The 20027-nt window shown below is 40.6% G+C and overlaps 1 protein-coding gene across 5 annotated transcripts in view; it reads right to left on the bottom strand.

Moving 5' to 3' along the window:
• Positions 1 to 20027, bottom strand: part of LOC120056652 (calcium/calmodulin-dependent protein kinase type II subunit alpha) — a 68574-nt gene that overhangs the window by 41600 nt on the left and 6947 nt on the right. For all 5 annotated transcript variants that reach the window (XM_039004860.1, XM_039004862.1, XM_039004861.1 and 2 more), the window contains exon 3: positions 319 to 378. In XM_039004860.1, the coding sequence (XP_038860788.1) occupies positions 319 to 378 (60 nt within the window). The remainder of the gene's footprint in view (positions 1 to 318; positions 379 to 20027) is intronic.

The raw sequence follows: 20027 nt of genomic DNA, 5'->3' as shown, positions 1-20027 counted from the left end.
GCGCATGATTCTGCTCAATGGAAGCAGATGACATCAACGCAATCAAGTTTACTATGCTGCCAAAAGAATCTGATCCAAGTTTAGTGACGTATCTTTTTTAAGTGTCCCAGTCTGAACTACTTCATGTTAGGTAGTGTGAAATCATTTATATCATGTAATACATTGGAAAACAACTATTGTGGAGTCAGCCAATCAATGAGACAGAATAACCAAAAAATGTTTGAATGGATCACAGTGCTTCTGAGATATACTGAAAGAGTGAGAATAGGATGAGGAAGCCAGCATGACCTGACTGGCCTCCAAAACGAAAGAACTCACCGATGTTTGAGTGCTTCAGCAGTCGGCAGATCCTGGCCTCTCTGTCCAGCTTCTGGTGATCTGAAACGAACAAACACAGACGGGTTCATAATGCAGGATACAGTATGTCTCTTTCCCAGACATGGGTCTTTGTCAGGTTCCATGTCAAATACAATGTACAGAACTGTGTAATAATTAAACTGTCAGGCCAGAGCTGGTCTGGCTCTGGTGCAGCAGCTCTGTGGCCTGATGATGGACTGTCTATGGAGCTGGTCTGGCTCTGGTGCAGCAGCTCTGTGGCCTGATGATGGACTGTCTATGGAGCTGGTCTGGCTCTGGAGCAGCAGCTCTGTGGCCTGATGATGGACTGTCTATGGAGCTGGTCTGGCTCTGGTGCAGCAGCTCTGTGGCCTGATGATGGACTGTCTATGGAGCTGGTCTGGCTCTGGAGCAGCAGCTCTTTGGCCTGATGATGGACTGTCTATGGAGCTGGTCTGGCTCTGGAGCAGCAGCTCTTTGGTCTGATGATGGACTGTCTATGGAGCTGGTCTGGCTCTGGAGCAGCAGCTCTGTGGCCTGATGATGGACTGTCTATGGAGCTGGTCTGGCTCTGGTGCAGCAGCTCTGTGGCCTGATGATGGACTGTCTATGGAGCTGGTCTGGCTCTGGAGCAGCAGCTCTTTGGCCTGATGATGGACTGTCTATGGAGCTGGTCTGGCTCTGGAGCAGCAGCTCTTTGGTCTGATGATGGACTGTCTATGGAGCTGGTCTGGCTCTGGAGCAGCAGCTCTGTGGCCTGATGATGGACTGTCTATGGAGCTGGTTATCTGCAGATAGATGGTTTCTACTTTGTGTTTTTCTCTCATTTTCATAATCCGTTTGTTTCGTGATTACCATTTTCATTATTTTATTTCACTTTGTCCTGCATATTGGAGCTCGAAGCCTAAGGTTTTCACTGTACACCACAATAACACCTGCAACTCTGTACATCTGATTATTCAACACTCTGACTCATTCTAGACCTCAGCTGAATCTGATAATGAATTATGTGGCTGTTGAGAAAGTTGCGGAGTCTAAATGACTTGGTGTTACCTTGGATTGTAAACTGTCATGGTCAAAACATACTGATTAAATGGTTGTAAAATTCGGGAGAGGTCTGTCCGTGATAAAGAAATGCTCTGCTTTTTTGACACCACACTCGACAAAGCAAGTCCTGAAGGCTGTAGTTTTATCTAACCTTGATTATTGCCCGGTCACATGGTCAGATGCTGCAAAAAAGGACAGAGAAAAACTGCAGCTGGCCCAGAACAGAGTAGCACATCTTGCTCTTCACTGTAATCAGAGAGCTAATATGAATACTATGCATGCCAGTCTCTCTTGGCTAAAAGTAGAAGAGAGACTGACTGCATCACTTCTTTTTATAATATTAATGTGTTGAAAATTCCAAATAGTTTGCATAGTCAACTTACACACAGCTTAAAAACAAAGGTGTCCATGTATGCCAATGACTCAGGTTTTATATTAAGTCCGCAAGCTAGATGCCTGCAATGTCTCATTGAAGATCTAGATAACTTTTCTGGACTCTTTGGACAAAAACCTAATCATGATAAGTGTACAATATTACGTATTGGATCTTTAAAAAATACAACTTCACATTACCCTGCAGTTTACCTAGAAAATGGGCTGACAGTGAAGTAGACAAACTTGGTATTCATATCACAAAAGATATAAATGAGCTCTCCACAATGAATTTCAATAGAGAACATGGAGAGGTAAATACCTGTCTACTTATGGAAAAATTGCCCTGATTATCTCTTAGTCATATCTCAGTTTACTCACTTACTTACGGAGCTGCCTACTCCTGATGATTTGTTTTTCAAATAATATGAGCAAAAAATATTTCGCTTTATCTGGGTTGCTAAACCAGACAAAATAAAGTGTGCCTATCTATATAATGAATATGAATTGGGTGGGTTGAGATTATTAAATATAAAAGCACTAAACCTCTCTAAAAGCTTCACTCATTCAAAAGTTTTACTTTTTACTTTTAAGAAAAGCTCATCCATTGTTTAAAAATGGCCTTTTTGCCTTTGTGCAGATTGCCATGTCTCATTTTCGATTAAATGAAAATGATACTTTCTTCAAATTATCTCTCTTTTTCAAACAAGCATTGCAGAGCTGGCTACTATTTCAATTTCATCCCCCTGAAAAGATAGAACAAATATTATGGCTGGACTCAAATGTGCTGGTTGATAAAATACCTGTATTTATGGGAAAGATGTTTGAAAATTGAATTTTGTTTTGAAATGATATTGTACATTGGAACGGTAGAATTATGTCTTTCATGGAGTTATCAGAATTGTATGGGAAGGTCTGCTCAATCCAAGAGTACAACCAATTGATTACAGCATAACCCCAAAAACGGAGGAGGCAGGAAGAAGCGGGCGGAGGTAGGGAACTGGTCTGTCTGCCCAATATAAAGGAGCAAAACTGGTGGAGGAATAAAAATAGCATAAATAGGAAAGTATACCAGTTTCATTTGAGGACCAGAATGTTGACAACTGTGCCATACAGATTGCAAAATAGTTGGGAAGAGATATTTGATGTACCGATTTCATGGTACAGGGTGTATGAGTTGATATATAAAACAACGCAAGATGCAAGGCTTCGTGCATTTCAGTTAAAATTATTATATAGAATTCTTGCCACCAACAAAATGTTGAATATTTGGGGCATTCAATCATCGAAGCTCTGCAGATTTTGTTGTGAGGATACAGAATCAATAGACCATTTATTTTGGTATTGCCCTCGGGTAGCCTGTTTCTGGTCTCAGGTTCAGGAATGTCTGAAAATGCAGAACATCGATCTAAAATTGACCCTAGAAATAGTACTGTTGAATTGGAGACAAGTGGGAGTGGAGTTGTTGGGCGGGGGGTAGAATGACGGTTAAAGATAAAAGTATTTTTTTAAATTAAGTCAAAATAAAACATAATAAAAGTATGTTTGAATGACACTAAGGGGCAGTGTTTTTACAGCTAATGCCGGTTTGCCTGAGGCTGATGCCGTGCAGGTGTTTGTACACATGCATTTACACACACTCTCATTCAAATGCACAACATGTGCACACACACTGACACACACACAGGTAAACAGTGCCATACATGCACTCAAACATTTTCAGTTGGCCTTGCCGTTATGATTTTTGTTGTCCTTGATGTCTTTGTTGATTTTTGCATTGTTGTTTTCTGTTTTCCTTTGTCTTTCTCTTTTTTTCTCTTTTGTTCATTCTGTTGGTTGTTGGTGCATTGGGGGGGTCTTGGGGTGGGGAACAGATTTTTGTATTTTTCATTATTATCATTAATTTATTTTCTGAGGCTGTGGGGGGGAGGTCTCGGATGGTTGAGGGGCAGCTCTTGAGGAACTGTGGGGGGGGGGGGGGGGGGGGGGGGGGGGCTGGCAGTCCAATAAAAACATCCAATAAAAATAAAAAATGAAAATAAAAACTTACACACAGTGCTGACACAGTCTCCAGATAGTAATGTATAGAGCCATGATTGCATAGAACTCCCATCTCAGATTGCTCAAGTGAACAGCAAACCTGGTTTAAAAAAACAGATAAAGCAACACCTCTGAGCAAAGCAAATGTATGTAGTTCTGTCCTTGAGCTCTTCTTGTCTATTAATGTTCTGTATTATGTTTCATGTTTTGTGTGGACCCCAGGAAGAGTAGCTGCTGCTTTGACAACAGCTAATGGGGGTCCTAATAAATGACTAAATACTGAATAATACTGTTATAATACCCTTATATTATTATTAATACCCTTTTTCCTTAAGAGATGTTTGAAAAGAAGGCCTGAAATTTCAGCATTTTCTCAAGTTGGCGTTTTGGCCTGCCTGGCGACGTCACCAGGCGGTTTAAGTTAATAGACAAATAACAAAGGGAGTTTCAAACCTCTCCACCAATAACATCTATGTTTCAGGACACATATCCCTCCCATTAGGCTCCTTCAATTAGGTCCCTCACTTAGACCACACCCACACAGTCCTAGAAAAATTCTTGCTTGAGAAATAGCTTTTCGCTAAGAAGCAATTTTTGTTTATTTTTGACCATTTTAATTGAAAGTGATCACGGTAAGGTATTGTTACCCAGAAATGATTTGAAATGTAGATTAAAAAAAACAGCTACATTGGACCATTAATACCAGTGTTGATGATACGGAAGGAAAAAATATTGTACAGTACCTTCAGAAAGTATTCACACCCCTTGACTTTTTCCACATTTTGTTGTGTTGCAGCCTGAATTTAAAATGGATTACTTTCAGATGTGTCACTGGCCTACACACAATATCCCATAATATCCAAGTGGAATTATGTTATTAGAAATGTTTACAAATTAATAAAAAATGAAAAGCTGAAATGTTTTGAGTCAATAAGTATTCAAACCCTTTGTTGGCAAGCCTAAAAAGGAGGAGAAAATTGTATTTGTTTAACAAGTGGCATAATAAGATGCATGGACTCTGCCTGTGTGCAATAATAGTGTTTAACATGATTTTTGAATGACTACCTCATCTCTTCACCCCACACATACACTTATCTGTAAGGTCCTTCAGTCAAGCAGTGAATTTCAAACAGATTCAACCACAAAGACCAGGGAGGTTTTCCAATGCCTCGCAAGTGAAGGGCACCAATTGGTAGATGGGTAAAATAAAATCTGAAGCAGACATTGAATATCCCTTCGAGCATGTTGAAGTTATTCATTAAACGTTGGATGGTGAATCAATACACCAGCTCAGGGATTTCACCGTGATGCCAATGGTGACTTTAAAAAATCTACAGAGTTTAATGGTTGTGATAGGAGAAAACTGAGGATGGATCAACAACATTGTAGTTACTCCACAATGCTACCCTAAATGACAGAGTGAAAAGAAGAAAGCCTGTACAGAATAAAAATATTCCAAAACATGCATGTTATTTGCAGTATGGCACTCAAGTAAAACTGCAAACAATTTGGCAAAGAAATTACATTTATGTCCTGAATACAAAGCATTACGTTTGCACAGCACTCTTCATATTTGCAAGCATGGTGATGGCTGTGTCATGTCATTTTACCTTTATTTAGCTAGGCAAGTCAGTCAACAACAAATTCTTATTTACAATGACAGCCTACACCGGCCAAACCCGGACGACGCTGGGCCAATTGTGCGCCACACTATGGGACTCCAAATCACAGCTGGTTGTGATACAGCCTGGATTTGAACCAGGGTGTCTGTAGTGACACCTCAAGCGCTGAGCGGCAGTGCCATAGACAGCTGCACCACTCGGGAGCCCTGGGTATGGGAATGTTTTTCATTGGCAAGGACTGGGGAGTTTTTTAGGATTAAAGATAAACGGACTAGAGCTAAGCACAGGCAAAAACCTGGTTCAGTCTGCTTTCCAACAGACACTGGGAGACAAATTCACCTTTCAGCAGGGCAATAACCTAAAACCAAATATACACTGAATTTGCTTACCAAGACGGCATTGAATGTTCCTGAATGGCCTAGTTACAGTTTGACTTAAATCGGCTTCAAAATCTATGACAAGACTTAAAAATGGCTGATAGACAACCAACTTGACAGAGCTTGAAGAATTGTTTAAAATAATAATGTACAATCCAGGTGTGCAAAGCTCTTAGAGACAAACCCAGAAAGAATCACAGGTGTAATCACTGTCATATGTGATTCTAACATGTATTGACTCAGGGTGTTGAATACTTTCTGAAGGCACTGTAGACGCTGATGGTTAACAGTGCTGGTAATGTATAATGAGGGTGTGGGTGGGAGGGGGTGATGATGGGCATGGTGCAAAGGAGGAGGTTCGGGAAAAGAGAGAGGTCACATCGCCACGAGCCACTTTCCTCACTAATGAAAGTGAGGGGGAGGGCAGCCAGTGAAATAACAGTGCCGCTTTGCCAAATAAATGCTACCTTCCTGTGTGAGAGCGGAGGGCTTTCTGCGGTATTAATGAGCAATCCAAATTGGCAAATGAGGAAGAGGAGACCCCCTTTTCCCCTCGTAATTTCTACCCCTCTATTTAATAATACAGCCCTTCACTGTCTGCACAATCTGTAGAGCTCAATCGGGGACGGAGAAGGCCCGTATCAGCCCTAAAGTCGTACAAAGGCATTGTCCCTCTTCATCAAGTTCATGATCGCATCGGAGATTGGATAAGCCAAGCCTCCTCCATCGTCCAGGCTTTTCTTGTGTGAGCGGAAGCTTCACAAAACCCCAAGTGCTGTGTAGCAGCTACATGTGTCATTATAAATGAGTAATGTTTCAGTGGTTCCACCATTAGACAGATGAGATATGAAACAAATATCCCCTCGTTCTTTACTTCTATAATATTTGCTGCCGTACCAGCGTTTTAATAAGTGTATGACAATCTCCCCCCCGTACAGCCCTCCTGTACCGTACTGTATCCATTGTAAGGTATAAGCAAAGATATGTTCTGGACTTTGAAAATGGTGTTGCTAAGCAACGCTGCGGAATATACCAGAAATAGAATTATAAGATATATGAGTTTGAAAAAAACTACAGAGGGAAAAGTCACAGCAAACTTAGTTATTATAACCCTGTATAAATCTTCCAACGGGGAGGATTTCAAATAAAAACTTAAACAACACTGAGCACAGGTCAACGGCAATATACAAGGAGAGTGTGAGACTACAATGAACCTTACAAAACAGTTTCCCAATCATGTATTACCCAACAACAGTCAAACAGCAAATTACATAAGCTGTAGAAAATGATATGTCCAATACACCATACCAGTGGAACTTTGTACAGTATCATTGGTGTTCACTGTTCAGTGGATGGATTTACAACTTAACATATGTACAGTATTGATTAACACATCGACACAGACACCATGCCAATGGGTGGTCTCATTTTGCACTCTTGCTGCATGGACTTTAACCTGTAAGGTTAATATCTAGGCAAACATGGACCTGACCCTGGACGAAAACCTGCGCAGTTTGTCTCCATGTAGACGCACAATAAATACACTTTTGGATAGTGTGATGCCTTGAGTTTGTTTTTACTATAACTAATACACATTTTGGTGTGATGCCTTTTTTAAAATCTAAAGTCAGAAATAAAACTCACTCACAGCTGATTTGGGTTAAATGTTCCAACCAGTATATTATCAGAATGCTAATGGGCCTCCTCTGCTACTCAGCCAAGTGTCTTTCCCTGCTCCATGCAATCCATTCTGTTCACCCTTACACCTGAGCCTTACACCTGAGCCTTACACCCGAGCCTTACACCTGAGGGTCCCCAACCCAAAGTCAGTGTCTACATAGCAAGTAGAGAGGCAGGCTTTGTGTAAAAAAGTAAATAGTAACATGTAAAATCCTCACTAATCATTTTGGAGCATAGCATCTGCATGTATATTATCTCAAGAAGAAATGTCTGCCAAGTCTACCATAGCCAATTACAGAGGCACACCAACTCATTAGACAGTAACTTAATTATGTGCATCATATTATTGTGACCTGTGATTTAACGCATGAGGAGGTCATATTAAAGGAGTGGTTGACTTTTCTTTTTTTGAACCAAATCTCTATTTTTGATGTAAAAGGGACGTCATAGAAGGGTCCAGAAGCTTGTTTTTTACGATTTCATTTGGTTTTGAGAAACTTACCGCACCAGCAGTAGACTTCCTCATTGCTTGTTCTGCAGTATAGGGGCCATGGCTAAACATGAACAAAGTCTCCAAAAATACCCAAATACATCCTTTTTAGAAACGGCAAATGTTGTACCTTTCATACTTTTTCCACCAACTTTACCAGACCGCCAACTTTTTTTCTGCCTTTCCTTTATATCTGAAAGGTATTGCCGGTATCAAAGCTGGAACTTTTAATTCCTCCAAAAAACCTAGTAATCATTTGAGTAAAGTTTTGCCTACAGCTTAGTTATGAAACCATAATGCTGAGGAGGCATTGGCACACACTCTGCTCCTAAAGAGTAACTTTCATGAGTAAAAAAAATGTTTCATCGAAAACCAGATGTTTTTGGATTAGTTATAGTGAAACATGTAAATTCTGGTCTTCATTTTGACAGCTCGTTGCAAAAGTGATATATTTTGGTCTTTTAGTAGTAAATCTATTTTTTTCTAGCTCTTTTTTTACTGTCTTTTTATGTCATGTTTCATATGGTATGTATTCATTTGTGGATGTCCATCACCCATTTTGTATGAATTACAATTTGTATTATGTGTTACGGATTTTCAAAATGTACAATATGTTGCGAATTTGCAAATCGTATGATACATTATGAATTGTAGCTAGGTGGCTATGTGGCTAACATGCTAAGTAGTTGCAAGGTAGCTAAAAAGTAGTAAGTAGTTGTAAAGTTGCTGATCAGCTAAAATTCTAATGATCCTTGATGGTCCATGATGGTCCACTTCCATGATGGTCCACTTCCAACCTTTGGGTTGCTAGACATTCGCATTATACACCCATCCATCCAACCAACCACAACCCACAATCTGTCTTATGTAACCATACCAAACCTAACATATACTAATTTAAGTGTCCTGGATTTACATTTACTCTGTTACGTCTAGTCTATGAGACCAGGCTGGAATTACTGTGGATACATGGAACAGGGAAAATACTGGAATAAAGTAGGCTAATCGAATTGAACGTATGTATCAAATTGTTGCTTACTAAAACTCCCAAAGTCATCCAATCCTTGTAAAACATTTGAAGCAATAGCCTACCTGCGTGTGGTCAACGAGATGATAATCACATCAGCACCGATATGATATGATTGGAATAGCCTCATCGTGATGCTTTGAGACAAGCGTGGGGACTCTTCTTGATAAGTCAATCAATGTCAGATTTCTGTTTCACTAAATCTCTATTTGGATATTGGTTATAGGCTACATTTAGGCTGGTGAAGTGTTAGCTAGGTTGAGGTGAGTGCTGCTCATGAGCATCTCGTCTAGTTGTCTCATTTATTTCAACATTTTGCCATATTATGTAGTTTAACAAATTGATTATTTTACTCCTAGTCGCTTAGTAGCCTAGGCCTACTCCTGGCCAAAAGCCTGTGACTTAATGTGGTTTTATTTCACTGAATCTCCATCTCTATAGGCTATTTGTTTCATTGGTTTCTGTCTGGGCAAATAAGTGGAGGTGATATAGCTCATCTATTCGTTTGCTCATCTATCACTCATCAGAAAAACGTAGCATGGAATAATGTAGCCTGAATCAAGAATATTATTTGTATTTTATTACTTTATATTCCATTATATTCTTACTATAAAATCTATGTCTGTTGAATGTGATTGGGTAGGTGTGTCTTGTCCGGTTAATGAACAAAATAATGAACTATTGATTTCATTTGGATGGCAGCCATGGCTGCACAGACCCGTAACATAGGCCTAATTATACTCAAAATATGCTATTCTATTCTTTTGAAAATACATCTTATTAGTCTTCTGTTTCTTAGGACCTGTCTAAACTAATGAATAATGGATTTATTTTTGATGGTGTATACTCTCAATGGATTTATTAAAATAGACGCCCACGAGCATCTGCACACCACTACCACCACTTTTCCCCGGCAATGCTGCATGTGCACGGGAGGTATAACAAGCGCATGCAGGCGCGGTGTGGTAAAAAAAACAGTAATAGAGAGTCAAACATGGTAGGTAGAGAGTCAACACGTAGAGAGTCAGTAGGTAGAGAGTCAGCATGTAGAGAGTCCGTAGTAGAGAGTCAGCACGTAGAGAGTCAGTAGGTAGAGAGTCAGTAGGTAGAGAGTCAGCATGTGCTCAGTCTGACACCATCTCCTTCCCCTCCGTACCCTTCCTACTGCCTATACCTCCCCTTCCTCCCTACTCTCTCTTCACTCCCTCCCTCCCCTCGCTCCTCTCTTTTCCCTCCTTCCCTCCTCTCTTCCCTCCGCCTCCTCTCTCTCAGGTGAATCAGCAGGCCCACGCCAGGTCCTCTGAGGGCCCTTCAATCAGGCTGCGCCCAGCAGTCCAACGCGGCCTCTCGTTGTTGTTTAAACGATGTGTCACCGCGCGCCCTTCACACGAGAGCCCGGTAGGAGGACATGGTCGGAACATCGAGCCAATATCAGTCTCTTCTGGTGGTCAATGTCCGTGTCACAGTGCTGTGGTTCTGGTGACGAGATATTTAGTGTAGTTCTCACACAATAAAATGGTTTTGAAATGTTGATACTTCAATACAACACACAACACTACCTATTTAAACTCACCAAATGGCATTGTAAATATCAAGCAAGTGGTGCTTATCTGGAAGAGCCGTAGCTCAGGTATACTCTGACTCTGGAAATATGAGTCCGTATACAATATAAGTTCCTCCTAGCAATACAAGTACATTTCAACCATTTTAAGCAAATATGTTGGTATTGTTGTTGTCTTCCAGTTGGCTCAGGAGCCTCTCCTTCAGCAGCTCAGTTGGTTGTTATATGGGTTGCATCACAACAAACTGAAGAAAAACCTTTGATGAATCTCAAAGGCAGGAATTGTTAACTCATTAATATTAATGCATCAGAGCTTTTGATTCATCACAGTCTTTCTCAGTAAAGTCTCCCCCGCAAGACACAAAGTGACTTGGTTTTACAAAGAATGTGCACATTTGCACAAACTCCCACCACGGGGAAGGTATAGAGTTGTGTCACTCTCTCACCTTAGTGACTAATGCTGTTCAGGAACACTTCAACAAATGTGAAGCAAAAGACCTGGAAAGCCAAGTTGAAAGTCAACGCTTCATTATGACACTTAACAAAGTTTGAATCATGGCAACATGAAATGCACAATCTTGAACAGACATTGACCCTTAAAATCCCCTAATAGGACTGAGTGTGTTGGGCTTCAGTGGAAAAGGAATGGATAAAAGAAGAATCTATTGTGCGGAGGAGGGATGGGAAACCGGGTGAAATGGGAGTTGCGTGCCAGGGATAAAGGAGAGGAGGATGATACAGCACAGCAACCTGGACTGGTAGACGTTCAATTAGACACGTTCGTTTACGGTACCATTTAAAAGGGTTTTTCTTTATTTTTACTATTTTCTACATTGTAGAATAATAGTGAAGACATCAAAACTATGAAATAACACATATGGAATCATGTAGTAACCAAAAAAGTGTTAAACAAATCAAAATAGATTTTATATTTGAGATTCTTCAAAGTAGCCACCCTTTGCCTTCATGACAGCTTTGCACACTCTTGGCATTCTCTCAACCAGCTTAATGAGGTAGTACCTGGAATGCATTTCAATGTACAGGTGTGCCTTGTTAAAAGTTAACGTGTGGAATTTCTTTCCGGGCACGTTTCGGGGTCCCGGTCGAACGTTAGTGGGCATTTCGACGGACAAGAGGACATCTTTCGACCAAAAGAAGATTAGACCCAAGAAAGGATACATTGCCCAAGATTCTGATGGAAGATCACCTCATAGTAAGAAATATTTAAGATGATAAATCGTTGTTCTGTCGAAAAATGTTAAACGCATATTCCGCCATTTTGTTTGGTATAGCTTCGCTTGGCGAACCCTGTATTGCACAGTAAGGATAATTTTAGAAATGTAATTCAGCGATTGCATTAAGAACTAATTTGTCTTTCGATAGCTGTCCAACTTATATTTTTTTAGTCAAGTTTATGAATAGTTATCCATGAGACAAGATCACTGTGAAAGATGGCGCCCGACATTTTCAGGCTAGTTTTGCTAGTATTGTCATTGTATAACCACGTTTTTTTGTGGCTAAATATGCACATTTTCATACAAACTCTATATGTATGTTGTAATATGATGTTACAGGAGTGTCATCGGAAGAATTCTGAGAAGGTTAGTGAAAAAATTAATATATTTTGGCGATGATAACGATATCGCTCTCTTTGGCTTGAATCAATGCTCGGGTAACGTTTGCATATGTGGTATGCTAATATAACGATTTATTGTGTTTTCGCTGTAAAACACTTAGAAAATCTGAAATATTGTCTGAATTCACAAGATCTGTGTCTTTCCATTGCTGTGAGCTGTGTATTTTTAAGAAATGTTTTATGATTAGTAATTAGGTAATACACGTTGCTCTCTGTATTTATTCTAGTCGAGTTGTGATGGTGGGTGCAATTGTAAACTATGATTTCTACCTGAAATATGCACATTTTTCTAACAAAACCTATCCTATACAATAAATATGTTATCAGACTGTCATCTGATGAGGTTTTTTCTTGGTTAGTGGCTATCAATATCTTTATTTGGCCGAATTGGTGATAGCACCTGATGGAGTAAGAAACTGATGGAGTTAGAAAAGTGGTGTCTTTTGCTAACGGGGTTAGCTAATAGATTTACATATTTTGTCTTCCCTGTAAAACATTTTAAAAATCTGAAATGGTGGCTTTATTCACAAGATCTGTATCTTTCATTTGGTGTCTTGGACTTGTGATTTAATGATATTTAGATGCTACTATTTAATTGTGACGCTATGCTAGCGATGCTAATCAGTGTGGGGAGGGTGGGAGGTGATCCCGGATCCGGGGTTGAGGTTCGGTAAAGGTTAAATAGGAGCAGTTGTAAATCATGCAGCGTTTTGTGTCACGATCGCAGATTTTAGAGAAACAACAAATGTCGGTACATATAAGTGTTGTATATCGGCTGAAAGCTTAAATTCTTGTTCATATAACTGCACTGTACAATTTACAGTAGCTATTACTGCGAAAAAATGCCATGCTATTGTTTGAGGAGAGCTCCTAACAACAAAACACTTTTTTCACCGCGATAGGTTTGATAAATTCACCTCTGAAGGTGAAATGTGTACTTACATTCTGAAATCATGCTCTGATTTATCATCCAAAGGGTCCCAGAGATAACATGAAGTGTCATTTTGTTAGATAAAATCCTTTTTCATATCCTAAAAAGGTCCATATAGCATGCACGATCGATTTTGTATTTCCACTTGTTCAATTTGCAAAGAAAGGAATCTAACCCTAAATCTAATCGTTGTTTCAATGTTTCAACCAGTCAAAGCTAGCTAGATAGCCAATGAGCTGGGCTTTATGGGAGTATGCGGAAACCCCGTATCTGTTACAAAATTTGGCTGCTAACCTTGTGCGACAGTAAGCCTTTTCCTTTTGGACAAAAATTGCAAGAATATGGAGAGTTAAGAAGTTATGACAACTGGGTGTTTTGCAAATGTTGAATTTACAATATGGCTACTAATACTGGAAAAGCTAAATCAAAGTCCAGGTTTACAGATTTGACAATATTCTTGCAGAAAAATGTAATGTAAATGTGCCCTTCACGATTTGCCCAAATGTATCTGGGTGACTTCACACTAAATGTCATGTAGCTTGCTCATACTTCAAGTTATCAGTATGAAACTTCGCACATACATTTCTGCCCTATTGTGGACACAATCAGAATTACAACCAGAGTGATGGCTAGATTTGGGACCTTTCTGTTGCATTTCAAAGCTGGTGGTAGAAAGAAAATACAAAAAAAACGGTTGTTTTTTTCTTTGTATTTTCTTCTACCAGATTTATTGTGTTATATTCTCCTACATTCAATTCACATTTCCACCACGAACTTCAAATTGTTTCCTTTCAAATGGTACCAAGAATATGCATATCCTTGATTCAGGGCCTGAGCTACAGGCAGTTAGATTTGGGTATGTCATTTTAGGCAAAAATTGAAAAAAAGGGGGGCTATTCCTAAGAAGTTATTCTTAATGCATTTGAGCCTATCAGTTGTGTTGTGACAAGATAGGGGTGGTATACAGACCAAGTCCATATAATGGCAAGAACAGCTCAAATAAGCAAAGAGAAATGACAGTCCATCATTACTTTAATTAAGACATGAAGGTCAGACAATAAGGAAAATGTCAAGAACTTTGAAAGTTTCTTCAAGGGCAGTCGCAAAAACAATCAAGAACTATGATGAAGCTGGCTCTCATGAAAACCGGCACAGGAAAGGAAGACCCAGAGTTACCTTTGCTGCAGAGGATAAGTTCATTAGAGTCAACTGCACCTCAGAAATTGCAGCCCAAATAAATGCTTCATGGGAGACTGTGTGAATCAGGCCTTCATGGTCGAATTGCTGCAAAGAAACCATTATTAAAGGACACCAATAAGAAGAAGAGACTAGCTTGGGCCATGAAACATGAGCAATGGACATTAGACCGGTGGAAATCTTTCCTTGGTCTGATAAGTCCAAATTTGAGATTTTTGGTTCCAACCGCCTTGTCTTGATATTCGCATGTGTGGTTCTCACCGTGAAGCATGGAGGAGGAGGTGTGATGGTGTGGGGGTGCTCTGCTTGTGACACTGACAGGGATTTATTTAGAATTCAAGGCACACTAAACCAGCATGGCTACCACAGTATTCTGCAGCGAAACGCCATCCCAAGTGGTTTGCGTTTAGTGGGACTATCATTTGTTTTTCAACAGGACAATGACCCAACACACCTCCAGGCTGTGTAAGGGCTATTTGACCAAGAAGGAGAGTGATGGAGTGCTGCATCAGATGACCTGACCTCCACAATCACCTGACCTCAACCGTATTGAGTTGGTTTGGGATGAGTTGGACCAAAGAGTTAAGGAAAAGCAGCTAACAAGTGCTCAAAATATCTGAGAACTCCTTCAAGACTGTTAGAAAAAGTATTCCAGGTGAAGTTGGTTGAGACAATGCCAAGTGTGCAAAGCTGTAATCAAGGCTACTCAAAGTGGCTACTTTGAAGAATCTCAAATATAAAATATATGTTGATTTGTTTACCACTTTTTTGGTTAATAAATGATTCCATATGTGTTACTTCAAAGTTTTGATGTATTCACTATTATTCTGCACATTTGTGGCCTGCTGGAGGTCATTTTGAATGACTCTGGCAGTGCTCCTCCTTGCACAAAGGCGGAGGTAGCGGTCCTGCTGCTGGGTTGTTGCCCTCCTACGGCCTCCTCCACGTCTCCTGATGTACCGGCCTGTCTCCTGGTAGCACCTCCATGCTCTGGACACTACGCTGACAGACACAGCAAACCTTCTTGCCACTGCTCGCATTGATTTCTCATCCTGGATGAGCTGCACTACCTGAGCCACTTGTGTGGGTTGTAGACTCCGTCTCATGCTACCACTAGAGTGAGAGCACCGCCAGCATTCAAAAATGACCAAAACATCAGCCAGGAAGCATAGGAACTGAGAAGTGGTCTGTGGTCACCACCTGCAGAATCACTCCTTTATTGGGGGTGTCTTGCTAATTGCCTATAATTTCCACCTTTTGTCTATTCCATTTGCACAACAGCATGTGAAATTTATTGTCAATCAGTGTTGCATCCTAAGTGGACAGTTTGATTTCACAGAAGTGTGATTGACTTGGAGTTACATTGTGTTGTTTAAGTGTTCCCTTTATTTTTTTGAGCAGTGTATATGTATTAATTTGTGGATGTCCATCATCCATTTTGTATGATATGTTACGAATTACAATTGGTACAATATGTTGCGAATTTGCAAAACATATAATATGCTATTACTTCTAGGTGGCTAGGTGGCTCATGCTAATGTTACCTAGGTGGCTAATGTTAGCTAGGTGCCAAACGTTAGCTATGCTAGGGGTTAGGGTTAGGGGTTTAGGGTTAAGGTTTAGGGTTAAGTTTAGGTTAAAGGGTTTGGGGAAGGCTTATCAAACATTTTAATTACTTGCAAAGTAGCTAAAAAAGTAGCAAGTAGTTTCAAAGTTGCTAATCAGCTAAAATGCTAAAGTTGTCCGTGATGAGATTCAAACATGCAACCTTAGGGTTGCTATTTGCCTTATATGCCTACACATCCACCCCGACCAACCACCCTACTTTAGTTTTTGTGTTAAGTAACCTTCTGTCTTATTTAACATACCAAACGTAACATATCATACTAATTTGAGTGTCCCGGATTTACATTTTACTATGTTACGTCTAGTCTATGGGACCAGACTGAGTACAGAGGTGGGACATGGTGAGGTAGAGTAAGGCAGCAGTGGAGGCTCCTCAGAGAAGGAAGGGCAGGACCATCCTCCTCAGTGAAATTCATAATTTTTTTTATTGTAAAACTTAAATAGTTATCCTTTTTAGATAAAACTATACTAAATATAATCACGTCACCAAATAATTTATTAAATCACACTATTTTGTAAAGAAGGTCTACATTAGCCTCAACAGCACTCTGTAGGGTAGCACCATGGGGTAGCCGGAGGACAGCTAGCTTCCGTCCTCCTCTGGGTACATTAACTTCAATACAAAACCTAGGAGGCTCATGGTTCTCACCCCTTTCCAAAGACTTACACGGTAATTATGACAATTTCCGGAGGACGTCCTCCAACCTATCAGAGCTCTTGCAGCATGAACTGACATGTTGTCCACCCAATCAAAGGGTCAGAGAATGAATCTAGTACTTAAAGCATAAGCTACAGATAGCTAGCACTGCAGTGCATAACATGTGTTGAGTAGTTGACTCAAAGAGAGAGAAGTAGTTGAACAGTTTAGAACAATCTAATTTCTTCCAAAATGAAGGAGAAGCAAGAGAGAAATAGACACTTTCCACTTTCAGTTTCACTTAATGTTACTCAGCTAGCAAACACCCTGCTCAAACAGAGAGATGCTATGTTAGCTAGGTGGCTATGACTTTCCAACACAACACTGGAACTCTTCCATATCAAGGTAAGTTTTTGGATTTACTAATTTATTGCCACTGGGGCCCACCGGTGTAACTGCTTACTGACTGTACACTGTAACGTTACTGCATGATTGTAGCGGGTTTACTAACGCGTTAGTTCTATTAGCTATGCTGACTATGATGTTACATTAGTTAATATGGTGACAACGATGTAGACTGTATGTAGTGGTTTGGCTTGGAATGTTATTTTTTTGCCTGGTCACATACATTGAAGTCCACAAGTGAAGGGAAATGGTGAGAGGAGGAGAGTGCATAGATGCGTGAAGGAATACAGCGTGGCTGCTATGAAAATGAACTGTGTATTCATTCCGCTGATTCTGTTGAAAACGTTTCTTAAACGTAAGCAAAACGGGGATAAACATACCTGAATTTGTCCAATAGAAACTCTCATTTCCAACTGTTGGACTAATGAGTATACCCTATATCAGCTAGATGGAGGCAAGAGTGTGCAAGGCGGTATTGAATGTCACTGTCCGTCCGTATGTCATTGTCTGTCACCTCAAATTTGTCTCTCAACCTGTGTGCACCTACGTTGTAAACTGTCATTCATAGGCTAGGTTGCAGCAACCTCATGATGGGTATAGGGAAAATTCCAGTATCATGTAGCAGCCTAAACCTATCGCTGTTAGATTGAACTGGGTGAACGGAATATGAATGACAGTCATCCAATATGCTGTAATAGAAATTAGGCCATGCTCAAGAAAACTGACCGCCACTGTAAGGCAGTAGGCTTCACAGCTGAGGTGAGGGGGCCAAGGAAGCTGTCTTTGTTAGAATCAATCTTTAACCAGGGGATGAGGACCCAATAACATGCTCAAACCAGTGTCGATTCTGCTTATATTGTAGCTAGCTAATTAAAACTGGATCAGCGCGTGCCCCCTTGTATGAGAGGAGTGAACCTGGGGCCTGTCGGAATGTTTAGGGGAGATTGTCAGATTGCACTTGTTGTCGTGGCTGTGCTTCCATTCCCTGCCAGTCTGGCACAGCCTAATGACTTCAGATGAGAGTTGCTGCCATACAAAGGAGCCGCTGAGGCTTTCATGCCTCCTCAGGCAACAGTGTCCTGTGTGTCGACACACAGGCAGTGAGTGGGTGTGCGTGGTTGTGCTACACAGTCACTTCGTTCTTACTGATGAGGACCTTGTCAACTCTGAATTGATTTTATGTTCAGCTGTTGACTACAGCAGTAGTTGACTTAGCTAACTTAAAACAGTCATGGATTTTGGCCCGGGGTCACACGAGTTCAGGGCTTGCTGCTGTGATCTGTTCAGGAATCCTGACGATGATTAGGTGCTTGTTTTATTTGTATTGTTATTTTAATTTTAGCATATGGAGTCCCACTGAGACCAACGTCTCGTTTGCAAGGGAGCTCAGCAGCAATTAGACATCAAAAGTTATAGACATAAATACTTCAATCAAGGCGGAGCATAGGAAACACAAAAAAATACAGAAATACAATTATGAAAAACAAGCACGTTCCTCTGTTAATCTGAACGGCCCGAAAGCCATTAAATGCCCAAATTAAGATTAACAGTTTACAATACACGGCCATGATGTTTGAATTTCATCTGGCTGTTAGCTATGTAAACAGTGTAGATTTTTTATATGTTTTGTTTTCAAGTAAAAAAAAAAAAGCTCATAGATAATGAAATGTTGTGATACAAAGTCAAATATATCACATAAAACTGTAGGTACAGTACAGATCTAAGTGAAGAGATAGACGCAAAGTGGAGGAAATCTCCATCGCCTATCTATTGTTCATTACATTCTCAGAAGTAAGAAGTTACCTCAGGCTAGAATATCCTCCATCCGGTTAATACAAGACACCTCTCTCTCTCTCTCTCTCTCTCGCTCTCTCTCTCACTCTCTCTGTCTCTCTCTCCCTCTCTCTGTCTGTCTGTCTGTCTGTCTCTCTCTCTCTCTCTCTCTCTCTGTCTCTCTCTCTCTCTCTCTCTCTTAATAGGCCGACAGAGGAGGAGAGGAAATATTTTATGAATAGCTCTGCTTGTCTTTTGTCTCTTTCTCTGGTGCACTCCTCTGGTTCAGCGCACCTTCTCTGCCTGTCTGCCCGCCAGCACCTCAGTGATACAGTGCAGCTACATGGGTTAGTTCAATGAGGAGTCATGCTCCCTGCACTCCACCACTCTGTAACATGCTCGTAAAAGGAGATTCACCCAATACCGCCTTTGAATTGATTGAGCAGCCTAACAGCCAAGGCCCACTATATGGAGCTTAAGTCAACCACCACTCCATGGATTTCCCTCAATAGTGCTAATGCTATGCTGTAGCTACTGCAAGTATGAACCCAAATACCGTCTCACCAGGTCAAAAGACTATAGGTGGCAGTACGATTATGCAAATGTTGAATTTACATTTTCTAATTCCTGCGTACTCCCGGCCATTCCTCTGTACTACTTGTGTATTCTTTCACAGTCTCCTTGTAGCAGAGATGTCAACATGTTTCAGTTGAGTGGTATCACTCAACTGCTGCTGCTGCTCAGGCTCGACCCCTGAAGGCCAATTCAGCTCAGCACAACGCAAAAATTAATGCAAGTGGATGCATTATTACAGACTGCCTTACAGTGTTTCCCAAGGAGACATGATAGGTCTTGATTGAGTTAGGATGGATTCCTTTGACTTGAGTGAGTGTGCGTGTGGTGTGTGTGCCATGCATGTGAATATTATCTATAGTTTTTATGCAAGATATATATTGATTTTTTTACTGTTTTATATGATAAGGTACATACATTGATGAACAGTATATCAAATAAACATTGTGTAGGAGGTGTGAGTTGCTGATAACTAGCGTACCTGTGGGGCATTCTGGTTCCTCCCACACTCCTACCAGACAGTAGGGCTGCATCCAAAATGGCATCCTATTTCCTATATAGGGCCCTATGGGCCCTGGTCAAAAGTAGTGAATAGGATGCCATTTTAGACACAGCCTAGGTTTTTCATCTCAACAGCACCAGAAAATCTGATTTTTTTTCAAATGAAAAGAAGAACACTTTGTCTGCTGTGTGGTCC

This window comes from Salvelinus namaycush, chromosome 12, assembly GCF_016432855.1.
Source record: "Salvelinus namaycush isolate Seneca chromosome 12, SaNama_1.0, whole genome shotgun sequence".
In the NCBI taxonomy this organism is placed as follows: domain Eukaryota; kingdom Metazoa; phylum Chordata; class Actinopteri; order Salmoniformes; family Salmonidae; genus Salvelinus; species Salvelinus namaycush.
Note: the sequence above shows the minus strand (reverse complement) of the source record. Positions and strands in the feature narration are given on the sequence as shown.